The sequence below is a fragment of the Zootoca vivipara genome, chromosome 1, assembly GCF_965207765.1.
Source record: "Zootoca vivipara chromosome 1, rZooViv2.hap1.1, whole genome shotgun sequence".
Classification (NCBI taxonomy): domain Eukaryota; kingdom Metazoa; phylum Chordata; class Lepidosauria; order Squamata; family Lacertidae; genus Zootoca; species Zootoca vivipara.
In genome coordinates, this window is record NC_142582.1 from 63,174,540 (window position 1) to 63,195,669 (window position 21,130).

At 44.5% G+C, this 21,130-nt stretch overlaps 1 protein-coding gene across 2 annotated transcripts in view; it reads left to right on the forward strand.

The window, feature by feature from the left end:
• Window positions 1-19,887, forward strand: part of IGSF22 (immunoglobulin superfamily member 22) — a 36,736-nt gene extending 16,849 nt beyond the window's left edge. For both annotated transcript variants that reach the window (XM_035130737.3, XM_060276120.2), the window contains 12 exons: window positions 763-887; window positions 2,647-2,788; window positions 3,355-3,651; window positions 4,235-4,537; window positions 5,199-5,372; window positions 6,790-6,918; window positions 8,592-8,888; window positions 10,791-10,879; window positions 14,498-14,690; window positions 14,996-15,295; window positions 17,167-17,493; window positions 19,599-19,887. In XM_035130737.3, coding sequence (XP_034986628.1) covers window positions 763-887; window positions 2,647-2,788; window positions 3,355-3,651; window positions 4,235-4,537; window positions 5,199-5,372; window positions 6,790-6,918; window positions 8,592-8,888; window positions 10,791-10,879; window positions 14,498-14,690; window positions 14,996-15,295; window positions 17,167-17,493; window positions 19,599-19,666 — 2,444 coding nt within the window. In that variant the 3' untranslated portion in view covers window positions 19,667-19,887. The remainder of the gene's footprint in view (window positions 1-762; window positions 888-2,646; window positions 2,789-3,354; window positions 3,652-4,234; window positions 4,538-5,198; window positions 5,373-6,789; window positions 6,919-8,591; window positions 8,889-10,790; window positions 10,880-14,497; window positions 14,691-14,995; window positions 15,296-17,166; window positions 17,494-19,598) is intronic.
• Window positions 19,888-21,130: the final 1,243 nt, after the last annotated feature.

Below are 21,130 nucleotides of genomic sequence, written 5' to 3' on the forward strand. Positions count from 1 at the left end.
TGAAGAAAACCTGCAGCAGTTACATAGCAGGGGCTGCCCCTTCTGGCTTTAAAGACCCATGAGAATGGAACTTTGCATCTCTGGGCGAGGAAGCACAGAAGCACACTCGGCAGCTCACATATACTAGACAAAAGTTTCCAGGCTGATCTGTTGTGGTTGGGGGTGCAAGTGCCCCTACAACAAGAAGGGGAGAGTGCCATAGCTCAGCAGTAGATCATCTGCTTTGCATGTAGGTCTCATGCTCAATCCCCAGCATCTCTAGGTAGGGCTGGGAATATCCCCTGCCTGAAACTCTGGAGGGCCGCGCCAGCCAGTGTAGAGAATACTGCAGGGGTCAGCAAACTTTTTCAGCAGGGGGCCGGTCCACTGTCCCTCAGACCTTGTGGGGGGGGCGAACTATATTTTGGGGGGGAAATGAACGGATTCCTATGCCCCACAAATAACCCAGAGATGCATTTTAACTAAAAGGACACATTCCACTCATGTAAAAACATGCTGATTCCCGGACCATCCGCGGGCCGGATTAAGAAGGCGATTGGGCCACATCTGGCCCCCGGGCCTTAGTTTGGGGACCCCTGGAATACTGGGTTAGATGGACCAAGGGTCCGACTTGGTATTAGGCAGCTTCCTATATTTGTTTGTTCCTAAGGAATAGTTAGCTAACAAAATCTGCAACAAGTGTTCTTGATTATCTTGTTTGGCATTATCTGTTCAGCATCGTTCCCTGCTTGCTGTAACTGAGGGTGTTTCCTCTCCCTTCAGAGAGATTTGCCACAGTAAAGAGTGGCTTATCAGATGTCCAGGCTCCAACAGGGGATCCAGTAGAGCTTTCTGTTGTCCTGAATGATGAGAAGGTGGAAGGCGTTTGGCTGAAGGATGGTAAAGAGGTATGTTTCTATGGTGTAAGCAGAGGGACTTGCACATCTACCCCTGCACATCTACCCCAGTTAATTGATGTGACCGTTTGTAGAGCCACAGAAGAATTAGCAGCCATTTTCTCATTAACATATCAGTCATAGGAAGCTAGGAGTATGGAAGAGACCAAGGAAGCCAATCACAGTGTAGTCTTGGCAGTTGTAGGCAATTGTTTTCTGTAGTCCCAACTGTCTTTCCTTCCGATATTTCTCATGCAGGGATATTGCATTTTGTCAACAGTAGATATGTTATGTTTTATAAATAAAGAGACTACAGGTGGGATTCAACTACTGAGTCTTGTCAGTGGAAGTCCTGCAGAGGGCACATTGGGGAGGAGAGGGGGAGATGCCCCATTGTGCAAGCAACTTGCTTACGCAGTGGGGCGTCCCCCCTCTCCTCCCCAATGTGCCCCCCTTGAAACTGACCCTGGGTGGTTGGGAGACAACTTGGGGAGGGAGCATTCTGTCCTGCAAGCCAAAATGCTTGTACTGCTGAATCCCTCCCTGTGGTTACTTAGGAAAATGTGATTCTCCATCCTTGATGTCATTGCTTTATAGAATGTGATTGTGCAGGGGTCAGTGCACCGATTGCCTATTCCCTCCCCTCCCGATGCCACATCATATTGTGGCTCAAGGGAATTTTGAAAAACATGCTCGAGCAGAGTCCTCTTCTACTATGTCACACGCCCATGCTTGTTTTACTTTCTTAAAAAGTGGCAAACACTAGCAACGCTTTCCTCTATAGCTGCGATAATGTTTGAATCTTTCGTTGCTGTTAGGTTTTATTTGGTTATTAGAAGGCTGTGCACTCTCCTTCTACCATGCTGGAGTACAGATGTGTCCCTTAAAAAAAATGAAATGAAATGAAGGCAACAATGATAGAACAGCTATTGAAGCACAGCAAGTCCATGTGCATGCATACAGACACACATGCACACCCCTTATATGTGGAGTCATAGCACCATAGAACCATAGCTGCCAAGTCCGGATCGTAAAGATCCGGGATCGGCAGCGCGCGCATAACCGGAGGTTGCGTGACGCAACTTCCGGTGGCGCTTCGCCCTTCTATGGGCACCAGAAAATGGCGGTGCCAGCACCGGAAGTCGCTTCCGCGCATGACCGGAAACACGTAAAAGCGACTTCCGACGCCGGCGCCGCCATTTTCTGATGCCCATAGAAGGGCAAACCGCAACCGGAAGTCGCATCACACAACTTCCGGTCATGCGCGGAAGCGACTTCCGACGCCGGCGCCGCCATTTTCTGGTGCCCATAGAAGGGCAAAGCGGCACCAGAAAAATGGCCGCCGGGAAGAAGCAAATTAAAGGGACAATGCCGGGATTTTCCGCCAAACGGGAGACCGCCGGGAAACGGTAAGAAAAAAGGGGTTTTCCCGGCGGATACGGGATACTTGGCAGCTATGCATAGAACTGTAAATGCCAAGCATCCATGACAGATGGCCATCCAATCTCTGCTTAAAAAGAAAAAGACTTCCTTTAGAAGCTTTAGAACAGGCATCCGCAAACTGCGACCCTCCAGATGTTTTGGTCTACAACTCCCATGATCCCTCGACCAGTGGTCGAGGAAGATGGGAACTGTAGTCCAAAACATCTGGAGGGCCGAAGTTTGGGGGTGCCTGCTTTAGAACTTGACTCTTACCTATTAAACTAGCATGTGAGTTCCTGTTTGCCATTTGAACTTTTAACAGGACCTTTCTTTTTAACCTTTCCTTCAGATTACAGATATGAGAGGAATCCAAATTGTCAAGCAAGGGGCTGTCCACAAGCTGATCATTGACAAGCTGGGAGAGGACACTGAAGGAAAGTACACTTTCAGAGCAAAAGGGGCAGAGAGTGAGGCCACTGTCAGTATTGCAGGTAGAGTACTCCTGTCGTGTCATCCCCCATGTAATTTCACCTTGTTCCTTTGACCACTCCCTCCCCCTGCCCTAGGCCTCTATTTCAGTAACACACAGGGCATCCTGGACATTGACCAGATTTTGTGACCAGGGCTGTGAGTGTATTGCAGTTCTGCAAGTGTGTGGAAAGACACGGAATGTAGTGGTTGGCACAGAATTCAGCTTCCTGAGAATCTAGGCTTGCATTTCTGAATCCAGGGATTCAGGGACAGTTAACTCCCCAAACCTTGATTACAGTAATTCTAACTTTTATTGGACCCAGGAATTTAGGGTGTTTCACACCCAAATCATGTGTATGTGTATGTATATGTATATGTACATGTACATGTACATGTACATGTATCACATCTCTTCTGAGGCCACCTTAAACTTGGAATTCTATGGCTAATGGAATGTATGGCTGCAGGGACTTAAACTGTCATTGGTGAAGACCGTTCAATGAGGCATAAAAGTGTATGAATGTTGCTAACGTGTCCTTTTGACTGCAGTTTTCAGACCTATTTTTCCATTCTCTCCCCGCTCCAGATCCCCCTTTTATTGATCCATCTGTGCTGGAAGCTTTAGCTGCTCACCCAGTGACAGTGAAAGCAGGACAGACAGCCTACATCAAAGTACCATTCAGGGCCAAGCCCCTGCCCAAAGTCACCTGGTTCAAGGATGGTATTGAGGTGACCGAAGAAGACAGAATAGAATTCGAAAGGACCCATGACCAAGCACTGCTCACAATCAAGAACTGTGTGAGGGAAGACAGCGGTGCTATCTTGCTGCGGCTGAAAAGTGATTGTGGCACAGCCACTGCTCAACTGCACCTCAATGTTCTTGGTAGGTCCTGGGATAATCCTCTAGGGCAGTTCATAGTACTATCTGAAGCATATTTAGGCTATATACTTTGGTATCTTAAAGGGTAGGCAAAATGTAAGGAACTGAATTTTCCTGCATGAAAGGGACAGTTTCCTGCCACAACCTGATCTTGTGTTCTTCTGCCTGGAAATAAGATCCTACTGTGTCTCAAGTGTGTGTAGGATTGCAGCCTTAACTCTGCTTTTGCTGAGTTTCATTTTTGCCCATTACTTTAGAGATAACCACACTCTCTGTACCCATGCTTACCCTTCAGGAATTGGAGACCCAGTTTCAGAAATTTGCTACAGTGTCATGGAACAGATAAAGGGACCTTGAGATGCGTTCCTGATTCCTAGTTTCTCAAGGATCATCAGGTGGCCATGTTTGAGGACCATAGAGTAGCAGGGTACTTTGGTTTCTGCTGGCAGATGAAATTAATAAAGCGACTCAGGCTGCTTTGAATATGAGGCCAGGTTTGTCAAACACCTCTCAAGAAAGTCTTGATGAGTTCCAAACGGTTATGACCATTGCCACTCTTTTTGCAATTTCTCTCTGTGTACTTCAGACAAACCAAAACCACCACAAGGGAAAGTTGAATTCCTGGAGAAGTCTGGGAAGTGTGTCAAAATGAAATGGAAAGCACCCAAAGACAATGGGGGCAAGCAGGTGACCCACTTCATTATTGAGCGGAAGATGGTTGGGAAAAAATCCTGGACCAAGATTGGAGAGATTGACAGCAAACACACCACTTTTGCCACAGATAAGGTAGAAGAGGGAAAACCCTATCAGTTTCGGATCCTGGCTGTCAATGCTGAGGGTGTGAGTGAGCCACTAGAGTCGGAAGAAGTCTTTGCTGGGGATCCTATTGGTAAGTACCTGGCCTCATTCTGTTAGATAAGATTGTCATCTGGTTGCATGCTTAGAGCATTGAATGATGACATCTGCCATTGTCCAGTGGGGGGCTTTTAGGCTGGTGCTGGCCTTATCTTAAGAAAAGGTAGCACATGAAGAGAATTACTTAAAATATTCTCTTATGATGGCTCAATTCACAGGTTTTGGTTTTGGTCAAAATCCAAGTCATTGCATTTGTCAGGAAGGAATGTTTACCTGGGGCAGAAATCATGTTGGGTTTTAGCATCTTAGCCAATTCATGGAATTGATTTAGCTTTAATCACGTGCCCCTTGATCTACTTAGTGCTACGTCTGGTCTGTATATCATGGGATAGTATGTTCGGACTTATTGGGTAGAGATTGTCCTGCCTGGTCCTGCCTGGGTCACTTACATTTCTAGAATTCCCCTTGGTGGGGGTAAGAACCCTTTTTTCAGCCTGAAAGCCTTATTGACAACTTTCTGGGGACTGCATACCAGTGGTCGCCATGGCCAGAAGTACGTAATGGGTGGGTGCAGTAAAAGTGGCGGGAATAGTAGCTGTGACTCTTGCCTTGATTATAATTTCATAGAAAAGCAGCTAAGAAAGAAAAGGCTTCCACTGTAGTTCTGATTTCCTCTGCCCTCAAATTCTTTTCAGATCCCCCAGGTCAGGCGTCTCAACCTCAAGTTACTGATGTTACGAAAGACGCGATTACTATTACCTGGAGTCCTCCAGCTAAAGATGGTGGCTCTCCAGTAATGGGGTATGTTGTGGAAAGGAGGAAGAAAGGCAGCAACCTTTGGGTCCCAGTGTCCAAAGAGCTCATTCAAGGTCAGAAATTTATCCCAACTGACACACACACTGCTAAATATAATTACACACACACACAAAATGGCAACCGTCAAGAACGTAAAGCAAGATGTGGTGTATTAGTCTCTCAAGAACGAAGTGTAAAAAAATGGCCTTGCTCGGTCAGACCAAGATTCATGTAGTCCAGTATAAACACAACCTGGAGCACAATCTAGGGACTCAGAATACCTGTCTATTATGTTTCTACTAAGCGCAAAGCACCTGCTGGTAGATGCCACCTTCACCAAATACAGGCAGTGACCATTTTAGGCATGTCGAAATGATGTGTCATCGTCAGCATGCAGGTCCTTTTGGACCAGGAAGAGGGAAGAATGGGGGCATAATGGGGGGCACGCTTATGCATGCTCCACTGATGCACATGGGGGCCAGGAACAGAACCCCCATGCAAAATGGTCATCTCCTATACCGTGTTTCTCCAAAAATAAGGCACCGTCTTATATTTATTTTTCCTCAAAAAAACACATGGTGGCTTATTTTCAGGGGATGTCTTTTTTATATTAAGTATGGTACAGTTTAACCTACAAGGTTAAACTGCCTATCACTATGGCTTATTTTCGGGGTGTGGCTTATTTTTGGGGTGTGGCTTATTTTCAGGGTGTGGCTTATTTCCGGAGAAGGACGATACAATTACTCTGTCCAATCACACTTCCATTTTTACAGATGACTCACAGTTAACCATTTCATCTTAACTTTCGAATGGTAACTGAGCCACACAATTGGTCTTGGAAACCACCCGACTGTTGATCTCACTGCCTGATTTGTCCTCTGTTCCCGTAAGAGGGCATGGCCTTGGTTAGCTGAAGTTCTTTTCCACTTCTGTTATCCATTTGGAAATCCAGAATGCGATTAAGCTAAAGACAGATATGCAAACTGACTTAAAGGCATTTGGGATGTTAAGTGAAGTGAAGAGGGCATTGTTTTGTTTGCCAATGTTGTTGTTCTGCTTAGTAAGCTGTCTTGGAGGTGCCTTGAAGCCAAATGGCAGCATTAAAATAGTTGGGCAAATAAATGCAATGTACGATTACTGTATTCCTGAATTTGCTTCTGTTTTGTTTATAATATGACTCTTCTGTGCACAACTGCTCTGTATTTGTTGCTTTTGTTACCATTGCATTTGCTGCATGTCAGCTTGAAAGTCTGTGGTGCGGAAGTGCTCCAAGTGTGCAACTGCCGCAGACTTCTTTTTGTCGGCTGGAAGCTGTGTTCGTGGCCAGAAGGTGGCAGCAAAAAGCTGCAAGATTGCCCCAGTTATATAAAATGAGAAGCATCGTGCCCCCCTTGAGTCCTAAAGAGCGATGATCACTTGAACATTCTTCTGCCTAGAAAACACCTCCTCTCGAGTAATTATGATACCTGTGTTCTTCTGCATTCTCTTTAGATACGAAATGCAAAGTGGATGGCTTATTGGAAGATACAGAATACGAGTTCCGTGTCATAGCTGTGAACCGAGCGGGGCCTGGGCAACCTAGCAGTGCTTCCAACTCAGTTGTGGCAAGAGATCCCATCAGTATGTCCCTAACATTGATCTGTTCCTAGTGTTCCATAAATATGTTTAAAAAACAAAAGGTTTGCTGTACATGCAGAGAAATGGGGTAGACCCCTGCAACAACCATTCCCTATCTGGCTGTTTGTTTCCATAACCAGTTTCAATAACAATTTCAGCGGGCAGCAAGATGGCCCTTTTTCAAATAATACTGAGCAGGCACAGCTGCTATTTGTTTAGGAATTATTAGACCAACACATATCATGGACTAGGTCCATGATCTTCCATGTACTATCAATTACACAGGCTCTCGAACCTAATTTCTGCCTGCTTGAAATGGTGGTTCAGGGGCAGAGCCAGTCACAAAATGGTGGCAGACAGTTTGGTATATAATGAGCTGGCAGTTACTGATAACACTTTCTGCCGATATCTGATCCACCTTTGAAAATTGCTAAATTCTTTGCTATGGCATTTTCATTGTGACAAGGAGTGTCACAGCTCAGCTTTCCACAAGCTAAGTACAGTACAAGCATTTGCTCTGGTGGTATTGTGACTCAGTCTCATTATTTTGGGCAGAATTTTCTGATTCAGAGGCTGTAAGTGGAAAATTTTTGTTTTATGGTTTTCCCTTCACACCCTCCCATGTCTCAAAGTAATTTTTACCCATCTCCTGCAATTCTCCCATGTTCCAGTTTCTTTCATCCTTCTTTTCTCCCTGGTCCTTTTACATTCAGTTCTGTCTTCTAAGCAGGACTTCTTTTTTTCTCCCTTTCCTTTCTTTTCCCTGATTATTATTATTAACCTTCTATGTCGCTTTCCTATTTCCTTTAACACCTCCTCTGGCTCTTTTGTTTCAGAGGAGGGAGGTTGACCTTCCTTCTCCTCACTCCCTGAACTTTTCTGTCTCCTAGCCACCTTTATTTAGCATCAGAGGCCTAACGAGAGCTTGCACTGGTCCAACCCAAAGGCTATGGAACAGCTATGGGATGGGATAGGCAAGTGATAAGGCATGGGGCAGGCAGGCTGTGGCACTGAGGCCCACCCAAAAGTGGCCCAAGGCCCACTGGTGGATCCCAAACCACTGTTTAAGAAACACCAATCTGTTCCATAAAATTATACACACATGTGCACAGACACCACCTCTCTTTTCCACAGTCACACATTCAGTCTAATCTAAGCTGCCCCCCAGTGCAATTTGGCTTGGAAAAAAGACTTCTCTTGGAGCCAATAGCCCATGTGCATGTACGCACCCACATGGATAGCCCTCATGAGATGACCTATAACTAAAGAAGAAGATCCAATTGAGATATATCCGAATTTTAGAAAAGAAGAATCCAAAATTGTAAGGATGCACAAAGTCTCAGGAATCACCAGCATCGAAAAACATTGTGGGAAGGAGGGGGGTATTGTTTAGTCGTTTTTGTTTAAACTGCTTTCTTGTGTTTTAGCTTGTATTTTATCCTGTGAATCACCCTGAGATCTTGTGATGAAAGGCGGTATATTAATCTAATAAATAATGAATAATAATAATAATTGTTAAATAAATGCAGACAGCAATACATTATTAGTCTTTAAGGTGCCAAAGCATCCATTGCTCGCACTTGGAAGGGTGCGACTGAATGTTGCACCAGGGCAGAGCAAATGTGTTTTAAACAGTATATGCAGCTGTGCAGTGGATGTCTTGCTATTTCTCCCAGAGCCTCCTGGACTGGTGAAAGATTTGCATGTAGCAGATTCTTCCAACTCCAGCATTTCCTTGGCCTGGCAGCAGCCAGAGGAAGGTGATCCGCCGTCAGGATACATCCTGGAGATGCGAGCTGAAGATACCAAGGAATGGTCCAAGTGCACCAAGATCCCAATTTCTGGCACCAACTATACAGTGGGAGGACTGCAGGAGAGGCAGAAATATTTCTTCCGGATTCGAGCCGTGAATGAAGCTGGAGTAGGAGAACCCATTGAGTTAAAGGATGGAGTTCTGGCCATGCCCCCTCCAGGTAAGTCAGTGTGCATAGACTCCAACTTCATGGGGACTGCACTTGCCTTGTGCTCCCTGTCCCCCAAAGTGGAAGGAATGCTAGCAAGATCATCTGGTGCAGGCATCCCCAAACTTCGGCCCTCCAGATGTTTTGGGCTACAATTCCCATCTTCCCCGACCACTGGTCCTGTTAGCTAGGGATCATGGGAGTTGTAGGCCAAAACATCTGGAGGGCCGTAGTTTGGGGGTGTCTTATCTGGTGTATGTTTTGTGGTATTTTATGCATTGTGGTTTGCTGTTGTTTTTATTGACTACAGATTGGTCATTCTTTATTGTGTTTGATAAGTGTGAACTGTTTAATTATTATTTGCTGGTGTTTAATTTTACTGTTTACTATTAGATTCTGATGGATTGTTGACTATTGCTTTGTTTGATACAAGCTGTTTATTTTAAAGTTATTGTGACTTTTATATTGTATCAGATTGTTACTATTAATGTTTGATTTATTATGCTTTTAGTGTTGAAAGCCACCCAGAGTGGCTAGGGCAGGCATCCCCAAACTTTGGCCCTCCAGATGTTCTGGACTACAATTTCCATCATCCCTGACCACTAGTCCTGTTAGCTAGGGATCATGGGAGTTGTAGGCCAAAACATCTGCAGGGCCGCAATTTGGGGATGCCTGGGCTAGGGCAACCCAGCCAGATGGGCAGGATATAAAAAATTATTATTATTATTATCATTATCATCTTCATCATCAATCAGTAATGAGTCCTGCAGTCCACAGCTCCCTCGCTTTGGTCCTTTTCTTGCAGGGATGATACCATGCCTGACCCTGATTGTAGTGCTGCTAAGGATTGTAGTGCATGCAAGAGGACAAATCCTGCACATTGAGAGGCACCTAAAACAGTTCCAATGCACAGAAAACCCTCATGCAGTTACAACCAAAAGCACATCAATTGCCAATGTATACAGGACTGGTAACTTATACAAGAGCAAATGTGCAGATATTTTTCTGCTAGGATTCTACCTGCTGTGTAAGGAAACGTCAAGACTCTCATGCAGAGAAGCAGGAAGAGAGATGTGCAAGCAGTACAATGGGGGACTTCCTAAAAACCCATGAACTACAGCCCACAAATAGCATTTAAAAATCCCACCAAGGATGAAACACAAATAGAATACACCTTTGAGGACATTATTCTGATTGCATGATTCATCTTCGTTTTGGATTGATTTGTGTTCTTGGTCAGTTCCTTGCATACATCAATAATCTTAAAACCCCTGTGCAGCGTTTACTGCTGGTGCCTTTATAGGAAGGAACTGGGAAAGCAGCTGGAAAGGAAGGCAGTTTTGCTCTAAAACCTCCCCACAAGAAAAGGCTCAAGCACCTCCTCCCTATGCCTGACACACTGATCAGATTCAGAGCCCACTCTGACTACATTAAAATAAAGGAAGCACAAACACTGGGAAGTGCTTCACAAGTTTCCTAAGCTATGTAGTTACTGTGTAGGTACTGTATCAATTCTTGGTTTACGCAAAGGGTGTGAAAACCAAACACAATAGTACCTCAGGTTACAAATGCTTCGGGTTACAAACACTTTGGGTTACAAACTCCACTAACCCGGAAGTACGGTAGTACCTCGGGTTAAGAACTTTGCCCCGGATGAGAACGGAAATCGCGTGCCGGTGGTGCGGCGGCAGCGGAAGGCCCCATTACCGAAAGCGTGCCTCAGGTTAAGGTTTAGGGTTAAGAACGGACCTCTGGAATGAATTAAGTTCGTAACCCGAGGTACCACTATAAATTTAACTGTACAGTGCCAAAGTGACAATATAGGTAACAGGGAAATGTGTGTTTTCTTATTAATAGTTTTAACTACTCACTCCCACCCATCTTTCTCTGTTGTTGTCCCGGTGTGTCTTATAGCTGCTCCGAAGTTTGATCTGAGTGCCAGGCTGAAGAGTCACATGGTTGTTCGTGCTGGGACTGCCCTCTGCATTCATGCCTCTTTCACTGTAAGCTGCTCTTGCTATTCCATCAGGGAACTTGTGCCTTAAAATTGCAATGGATGCATCCCACTTGCAATGGCCTTTTCACTGATAAAGCTTTCCAGCACCCATAACAAACCTCAGATCCCAGGATGCTTTGGGGGGGAAGCCATGTGCTTTAAATGTATGGTGTGGGTGCGACTCGCTCTATCTATGTCTGTGTTATAAGATTTCAAGAGGAAGGACCTGTGTTTTGATTAGATTGCTTAGTAAAGTACTGTTAAAAAAGTTGGATGCCACCTCCAATCTCTGCTGACCTGTGGCAAGATTTGGTGGTGGTTTCCCAGCGCTCACCCAGGGTCTGTGTTCCTTTGAGAATCAAGATGCTGCAGCGGCTGCCATAGCTTTTTTAAAAAAATATTCATATATGTACTCCATCCTGAATTTGGATGGAGGGAGTCCAGCTCTTACAGTGTGGTCATCTCAAGAGGGGCTTGTTCCCCATAGCAGTGCAGCACTGGAGTCCAAGGCACCTCTCCCAGCTTGCCTTGAGCCAGCCAGCCTGCCTAGATCCTTCTACCCATTTTTCAGGTATTCCAAGCCTAGTGCCAAAGGCCCCAAACTCTTCCTGTGACATCATGCCCAGTTACCCTGGCAACCTTCCAAATCTCTGCCCCACACCTCAAGGCAGGGGATGAAGGACAGTTTTATTGCATTGCCAACTACCCTGTACTGTTTCTTGATTTGTTTCTTTTGCATAGGCTAGCCCAGGAATTCCTCTGCAGCTTGTATTTTTCATTCATATCCCAAATAACTAAAATTCTACCATTTATTAATTTCTGCTATTCCCTAATATGGTAGATCCTGTTACCTGTAACAGTACATTAACCGCTTAAGGGTTTTTATAAACTATTGGTTTATAAATGGATTTCAATAAATAAATAAAGTTTAGTTTATTGATTCTATTTAACAAACTCATATGCCGTAGTACTCAGGGCACCTTGACCTAAGTAAACAGCAACATTAGGCAACTATACCCAGTGCCAAGTTTGCTGAAGCAATAATCATAATGACATTGATGTTCCTTCCTTGTTATCTCTTAGGTGTTAGGTAAAGTATGCCACACTTTTGGCATTTAATTTGATTGCTTGATTTTATGTTCATTGTTTGGCTTAAGTTTCTGATACGCTTGTGTTTTTGTTTGGGTACTCTGTTTATGTGCTGTGATTTCTGTATGTAATCTGTAATCACACATAATCAGTAATAATAATATGCAAGTGTCTCTGCGTCCAGTTGTCCCGTGTGTCCCTGGGTTACTGCGCATGTGCCCCAGGGACACAGGGATTGGACGGAGAGACTGCACGCGCGCACTCTCCCCCCCCCCTCTGCCTCCTCCAACCGCCGCTCCCGGCCGGACACCGCCTCACTGCAGGGCACGTCAGGGAAGCGAGGGTGGAGGCCGGCGGAGGCCTCCTCCTCACAACCCTCCCTGGCCCATGAGAGGAGCGGCGGGAGGCCGCGAAGCAGCGGCGGCGAGGTAGGCGTTTGTGTCCTGCGTCCTTCCTGTCAGCGGCTGGGGGAGAGGAACGGAGGAGGAGAAAGCAGCGCTTTCTTCTCCTCCGTTCCTGTCCCCCTGCCGCCGACAGCAAGGACAGGTCCCAGGGTTCGGAGAAGCGCTGCACAAGCGCTTCTCCAAACCCCAGGATGTTCTAGCGCCCGTTATTGAATGGGCTGAAATCCACTAGTCAGTAATAATCAGCTATTTCCTTGCCAGATCAGTTATGGTTGCTCTAGACTTCTAGTAGCAGGAAGTTATGGCCCCAAGAATTTCCTTATTTCTTTAATTGCACTTCCTCTTTGGTCACCAACCCTGAACACTGCCTTAAACATTATTCTGATTCTTATTAAATCTTTTATAACCTAAAAGGGCCTCCAGTTTTTCATGGAGGAAAAAGGTTTTTAAGCCTGTGATCTGGCTGCCTATTTAAAAACAAAGCAAATATCAGACACATAAAACATGATCAAACATTGAAGATAAAGTATACTTTGCTCCTAAGAGATAACAAAGGCAACCTTCCCAGACTAGGAATAATTAGGTAGGAATAGGAGAGAGGTAGCATTTGAAACATGTATGCTTCTCTGTTAAAGTACTCACAGTAATGCAGAATAATACTGATTGGGATGCCAGACTAATCAGGGCTTTGCAAACCCTGTAATCTCCTCCTCTCTGCTCAAATCTGTGCCATGAAGCTTTATCAAGAGGGATTCAGGCAGTGCTGCTAAGAAGAGTGGCTTATTGAAGGCGGGTTCATTAAGATTCTCAGGTTTAATTCTGGGTGGTTTTATGTCTAAGAAGTTGTCCAGGTTTGTGTGTGCGTGCATGCACACATCTTTCAGCTGTTACCAGTGCTTACAGAATCACGGGACTGGAATAAGTAACTTAGTGAAGTAAAATTTAAGCTGGTTCCTATGAACCCAGAGAAATGGATCCTGCCCAGGGAGAGCCCAAGGATCCAGGCAAACAGACGAATTTAAGCGTCTCCTGCCCACCAAATAACAGAGACCAAACCAGGACGTACGAAGCAAGGCACTTTTATTTTCGCTGTTGCAACAGGGTCCTTCCTCTCACGCAGGAGAACAAGGAAGGCCCCAAACAAAGATGTCTTGCCCTTAAAAAGAAATTTGAAATTGGTTTCAGCCCACCCCCCAGAAGCATCATCCATATGTCACAGAAGGGGTGTAGCCCAAGACCCCCCCTCCCTAGATTCATCATAGGTACATCATGAAAGGGGAGGTCTGGTGGCAGTAATCTGAGCATCCTGGACCCTGCCCCCTGCCCCCAAAACCTAATCAACAAATAAGAGAGATATTTATATTTCCCTGTTTCCCAGCCAAGTTAATCACACCCTTTTGTCTGGCACTCAGGTATCAGGATGCCAGGGTTATCACTTTAATTCCTGAGACAATGAGAAGGTTCCCCCCACCCCCCTTCTTCCTTGCAGAGGAACACCTAGTCAGAGAGAGAGTCAAAATGGTGTCAGAAAGGCCTGTCTTCCTGTGCTGCTTCAGACATGTGCCTGTACTGTACATTCATGTACATGTTTTATGAACAATTATTATATATATATATATGACCTCAAAATTCTTATAACATTAGCAAAAAAAAGCTATCTCCTTCCATTGCTTCCCGTGCCCATTTTTTTGCAACTGTCTCAAGAGTTCCCACCTTCCTACAGCTTTTAGGGTTGACAGCTTGCAACTGAGAGAGTTGCCTTGTTCCCTTGAAGTCTGGGGTAGCCCTTCATGGTGCCCTCCAGGTGTTGTCGTACTCCATCTCCCATCATCCCTGCCCACAGGTCATGCTGGTTGGGGCTGATGGGAGTTGGAGTCCTACAACATCTGGAGGACCTAAAGCTAACCATTACTTGAGAGAAGAAGCATCAGCCATGATTTCTCCTGCCCATATCTTCCCCATTCCTTTAATTGCTCCTTGCCTTGGCAGCGACAGTAGTAATTACAAATGCACCACCCACAGCAGATGAAACTGATTCAGATTAAAGGCCAGGGTGAATGGGAAAGAGTGAATGGGAAAAGCTATGTCTCCTGCTTAGGCTGGACACATTCAGCAAGTTTTGCTTCTGGCAGGGTTCCCCTCCGCCAAATGTGGTGTGGCAAAAGGATGGTAATACCACAAGGGGAAGAGAGAGCATCACTAAAGGCAAGAACCACTCCCAGTTCCTCATCAGCAGCACCAAACGCATGGATACTGGACTCTACCGTATTGTACTCAGCAATGACTATGGAGAAGCCCACTACGACATCCATGTGCAAGTGACAGGTACAAGGCTTGGGGTGGAGCGAGCCTGTGAAACTAGATGAGGAATGAATGCCAGCCTCTTGACAATTGCTGAGCTGATCAACAATTTGAGAAGAGGTTATGATGATGCAGTTGATTGCCAGATCATAGAGTACAGGCAATGTTTGCCATTCTTAGTTTAGCTTTTCAAGCTTAAGACCATCATGGGTATGCTGAAAAAGCATGACTATCGTTCCAGAGGGAGATGCTGCCTCCCAAATAAATGATAGAAGACCGCAAACAGAGAAAGATGAAACACTGGTTCATACTCCGTATTTCTGCCTTAGATTTCCCAAGGCCTCCTACTAACCTGAACCTGTACGAAGAGGTGCCAAACACTGTGTCACTGAAATGGGATCACTCTCCAGACATAAAGGAGGATGGAGGTGCCCATTACGTCATCTTGAAACGCGACACTAGCACAGCCACCTGGTTCACGGCTGCAGAGAAAGTTTATAGCAACAAGTACACTGTCACGGGCCTGCTTCCTGGCAGGAAATATTTCTTCCGGGTTATTGCCCGCAATGAAGTTGGTGACAGTGATCCTCTAGATTCAAAGGATTCCTGGCATATCAACAAAGACAAAGGTAAGCATCTAGGTCTGCATAAGTAACCAAATAATGTAGTGTTTTGTTGTGTCTCAGCAGATTGAGGCTCAGTTTGCAATTTTGCCCTGGGCTTTCTGAAGCTGGAAATGGACAGAGAGTTGGAAGTAGAAGTGTTGCCAAAGTTCATCATGACGTGGTTTGGAATAAGAATCTGTCCCGCTCAAAATGCCCAGATGTCTTATGAAACGAGGGTTATTTTCCCCCAGGAAGTTCTCCTCCATTTCAGCATGTAGAATAAGATTCTACATAGGTGCTGTCATGCATTCCAGGTGGCCACAACACCTTATAGGTGCAAGCACAAAAGTTTTTCCATGGAAACCCTCCTTGGGCACTGAAAGTAATTGAACTGCAGAGCTAGCTGCTTTATAGGCACATAAGCAAATTTTCCCCATTCCTCTTAAGTCATGGAAAGCTGTCTATGACCCAGCCAAGCAGCTTTGGTCTGAAAAGCAACTTCCTTATTTTAAATAGCACTTTCAGCTGTTTCTTGCATATGTTTCATGCACAGCTACAGCATCTCTGTAGACCCATCTAGTCCAGCATTCTTTCCCCTGCAAGGGCTGGACAGATGTTTCCAAGAAGCCCATCTGTAGTACATGAACATGACACCTCTTACCCACTGTTACTCCCTATCAACTGAGGTTCACAGACATTGTCCCTAAACCTGAAAGCTCCACACAGCTATTATAGCTAACAACCATTCATAGGCCTACCCTCTATTCGTTTGCCTAATCTTTTAAAACCATCTAAGCCAGTGGCTTAGCAAATTCCATTAATATATTAATTATATCTTGCGTGCCTTCAATGTCACTGAACCACACTAGTTAATCTATCTTAATGATAGCTGTTAGCTGTGTTCAGGAAAACCTCCTCCTGAAAGAGCTCTATATAATGTATATGCTGCAACTCAAGCACATTGCAGGTCAGCAAATACCCAAGCAAACAACATCATGCCTCCCTTCTCTATTGTAAAAATCAGGCATAGGCATACTCGCCCCTCCAGATGTTTTGAGGCTACAATTCCCATCATCCCTAGCTAACAGGAGCAGTGGTCAGGGATGATGGGAGTTGTAGTCCCAAAACATCTGGAGGGGCGAGTTTGCCTATGCCTGGTATAAATGCTACAAGAATGAGGCCTAGGACCACTTAAAAATCCTGTGACATAGTCACATCAATGTACAAATGAAGAAAAACTCCTTCCACTTAATCCTTTACAAAATTAAGTTTACCAGAACTACCTTGGAGAAAGTTAGCCATTGAATACAATGGCCTTCCAAAAATTAGGATGGGTGCATTCAAGGATAAATGGGCATTGGAGAATAGGGTTAGAGTAACAGAAGACAGTTTGATTCATCTCCAAATGTCCACATGTCTATGTAGTTTTGGAACTACTGTTTTCTGGCCCAAGTATCTCAGTTGCTAAAAGTGAGGCTGAGTCGAGCTGTCTTCAATTGTTCCAACCCCTCTTTCCAATGTCATTTATTATTCCAGCAAGCCTTTAAGGTAGAGGTCTTTTTCCACTCTGCATCTGGATTGGAATTGATTTCAGATCCATCCATTGCTTAGTTATTTGTATGCTTGCTGCCCTGAGCTCCTTTCGCAGGAAGGGCAGTATAGACATTTATTAAATGAGTAAATAAAAGAGATCAGTAAGAAATGAATAGTTCTGACAAATAAATGCCCTGCAGCTTTTGAGGAAGTCCATGGCCTGAAAGCAAAGTCATAAGGCCATGTCAAGTATTTGAGGTTTGTATCATCATATCATGGAGGCACAGCCAGCCAAACATGGATATCTGAATAGGAGGAAACCCCTTTGGAACCAGGTATTGATTACGCCATTTCTTCAACAGAACTTTTCCATGCCAAGATAAAAGAATATCATGAGCGAGACTGGCGCCATGCCCCCCGTTTCATTACCCCACTGAAGAATCATGCCGTGTGCCGGGGCCATGATTGCACCATGAGCTGCGCTTTCCTGGGAAACCCCCGCCCTGTGGTTACATTGTACAAGGGTCAAATCAACATCACAGCCAATTCCAAGTTCTGGTACAACTCAACTAGTGGCGTCTGCACACTGATGATCCCCACTTGCACTGCCAAAGACACAGGAGAGTACACCATAGTGATTGAGAATGAGCTTGGGCAGGAAAAATGCAGTTGCATATTGACGGTGTATGGTAAGTTGAATTCCTTCCTTGGTGAAGGTTGGTGTAGTTAACAGCACCAGCTTATTTTATATAACTATATTGAGCGTGAGAAAGCCAAACAGGACAGGCCCCCTCCAGAATAATGTTCTATTGTGGGTGTGCTCTGCAACATGTTCTTCACACAATACTGTAATAATAAATTCGTGGTGGATTTATTCATTGTTCAGCAATGTTTCTATAATGCTGTGGCATTCTTGCTGTCCAGAAAAGCTATGATGCAACAGAAGGGGGAGAACAGTTGTGGCAGGAAAAGTTATGGGATTTCACCCAGGATGTGATTGGACATGAAGCAGAATGGCCACCCCAAAACTTTGGCTGGAGCAATTAGCATTCAAAGGAGAATTCCGTGTGACGGTTCTGATAGCATCATTAGCACGAATCATCATGAATGTGCAATAAAAAGGACATCTGGAGGAGCCCAACAGAATTAATTCTGCCCAAGTTGGTATCTTCTCATACTAGCCCTGATCTAGCCTGGGTCAGATCATTCATGCTGGGAATAAATACTTGAATAACATCAAACCCCACCCCACCCCGTTTTCCTCTCGGGGATTATTAAGTCAAAAATTCACAGAACAGGTTGAAGGGAGAGGGGGGGAGATAAGTGGCATACAGGATGGGTGATTTATGTGGCAGTCCTTGCTGTCTATCTCCTGCCCTTGCTTATTCTGCCTGCCTTCTGCCCCTTCGCCCTTCTCCTCCCCATGTGTCAGGATCCCTGGCTTGTTCTTTTTAAGTGAAAGCTGAGCGTGATGTTTCCAGGCATGGCTCAGATACACCACCAATAGAAGGAATCTATCTTTGGCTGATACTGCTCAGCTTTATTTTTGTATCTGTGGCTACTACTGCAGCAAAACAGGCTGATGAAAGTCAGTAACAGCCTGCAGTTTCAGTTCAGTATCATCTGAAGAATGGAGAAGTCATCCAGCTTCAGCCTGCACTGCAGTCTGCATCATTACTTCAGCAAAAATAATGTTTCATTGGAGGTCACCCTGTGAAACTGCCTCCCACCAACCTTCTAACTAGGTGAACAGATTTCTCATTTTTCCTATCTTCAGTTCCCCACATTTCTACATCAGTTTCAATTCATCTGCATTTCCATGTGCATTTATCCTAATGCACACATATTTTTGCAAGGAATTTCCTCTAACATAATGACTCTTTGTATGCTTTTTTTCTATAAGTTTTCCTAATATGCATTTTTGGCACACATTTTTTGGTTAGAGAACCACACTGCCAAAATTGGGGCTGATTTTGAAGGATAGCTGTTTTTTTTTGTTCATGTATCATGTTGGGAAGTGTGAATTTCTCACCATCTGGAAGAAACAGGAATATATTTTCAGACTAAACCAGGTATCCCCAAACTTCAGCCCTCCAGATGTTTTGGACTACAATTTCCATCTTCCCTGACCACTGGTCCTGATAGCTAGGGATCATGGGAGTTGTAGGCCAAAACATCTGGAGGGCCACAGTTTGGGGATGCCTGGACTAAACAGTAAAATTACCTGTCTGCATGATGATAAACTTATCAAACTACTTGAAACTTACTGTTGAAGTAGGCATGAATGGAATTCAGAAAGTTTAATAGACAGCCTGCCTGCTGGAGAGTCACTAGGTAATAAGTTTCAAACAGATAAGATTGTGTGATAGCATCAGTCACAAGCACATGCTGAAATATGGGAGTGACTGATTCTGATTTGCTTCAGCTCACAAGTGTGCATGACTTCACCTTCCAAAAGCTATGCATACTGTCACCAGTTGATACGTATCACAATTTAAATGGTGTTAAAAGTATAAGAGGCCGAGTTCCCCTTAACTTTTGTCAAAGTCTCTTTAGCTATTAATTTTAGAAGGTTGGGGGGATTATTTGCCTAAAACAGAAGAAAGCCAGGTTGAGGGGCTTGTGGCTCTCATTAAGCCCCTCACCCTCCAGTGCAAGCACTGTTCTTAAATAAACATTCAGTAGTACACACCTGCCACAAGCTCTTGACCTCACAACCCTTAACAGAATTTACCATGAGCTCAGTAACAAAAAATCCACTAGTTGTTAATATCTGACGGCCTTTCTCTTTTAGATAAAGATGATAGAAGCCTCCTGGAATCAGTGACTGAGAGCCTGCAGAAGTCAAAACACCTCATGTGAGCAACACACAAAAACCAATTTTAAAGTTGGCTGAGTGTTCAGAATAATTATAGTTGCTGTGCATGGCTTTAAGTACCACAACTGTGTTATCACTTGTAGTCATTTAGCCTAAAGATGCTGCTGCAGGATTCATTAAAGGCTGCCTTCAAAGCTTCATAATGGCAGATATGGTTGCCAATACTTTTCAGAGAACTTGGAAATAAAGGAAGATCCCAATAGAACTGCTTGTTTTTATTTATTCCCACACCACCCACCTCACAAACAAATCAGGATGAACACTCATTAAAGACCAGATGTAATCTAACCCCTGTGTAAGCTTTGTGCAAGCAAATCTGAATAAATAGAGTGTCTGGAGGGGCCCTGCATCTTTTTAAAAAAAAACTTTAAGCTTAAGCAATTGGAGCCAATTTAGTACCAAATACTTCTTCCTGATACCAAACCAATTTATCTGGTTTGTGGACCACCTAAATGAAATTCTTGACATCGTTAACTTATGAGGGTCTGGGCATATTGATTTAAATTACCTTTGAAGGAGATTCTTTAAGAACTTGAATGGCCTTGCCTTTTAAGCACATCAAGCTGCAGTTATAAACTTTTTCTCACATAGCAATACTACTGGTAGCCCGCTAGTGATGACTAGGCACTTACCAGCCAGTGAATTGACTGAGAAAGGTTTAATAGTGGTCCAAAGAAAGATCAGGGACTGAATGTTAATCTCCTGAGTCCTATTCACTTCATTGTGCATTAAACGACACACATAAAATGCAGAGCATTTAGTGTTGCCATGGAAACATGGGAGCTGGCAAATCAGAGCAAATGTGCACATTTTGTTAGCATACACTTCACATGCTTTCCATAAATCAGAATGGACATCAGACCATGCCTGTGAACTGGTAGAGTACTGTTGAGAGGAGCATTTGTATGCATTAAAGTATTGAGGCTGGTTCACACACACACACACTCACACACACACCCCAAATGGGCTGGGCATATATGTACGACAGAGTGCAGGGTACAGATCTCCTCTCAATGACTGTATATGAAACTCTCCTTGGAGGAGCAACTATGAGGCAGTTTTGGGAGCAGCAGAAGCCAAATGGCAGTAAATCCCAGCTGAGCTGATGGACAGGGACTTGCAGCTTTCCCTCTTTCCCTCTGAGGTGAAGATAGTTCTAGGAGGGCAAGAGCCCAGTCAGATGGGCAACAGAACAATAATAAAATTATTGTTGTGGTTCAAGCTGCAGTGGGTGAGGTCACCAAGGTGAATAATTCCACCTCAAGAGCTAATTTTGCAGCTTCCTGATACAGTATTGGGAAAATGTGACACCAGTCTGACTCCTGCAGGTGCACACAACAGAGAAGTCAGGCACAAAGGTTTTACTTGCCAATGTGTCCCCAGCAATTGCTGGGTGACCTCTCCATCTCTTGGTGACCAGAGAGATTAGCTTTTAATCAGGCGCCATG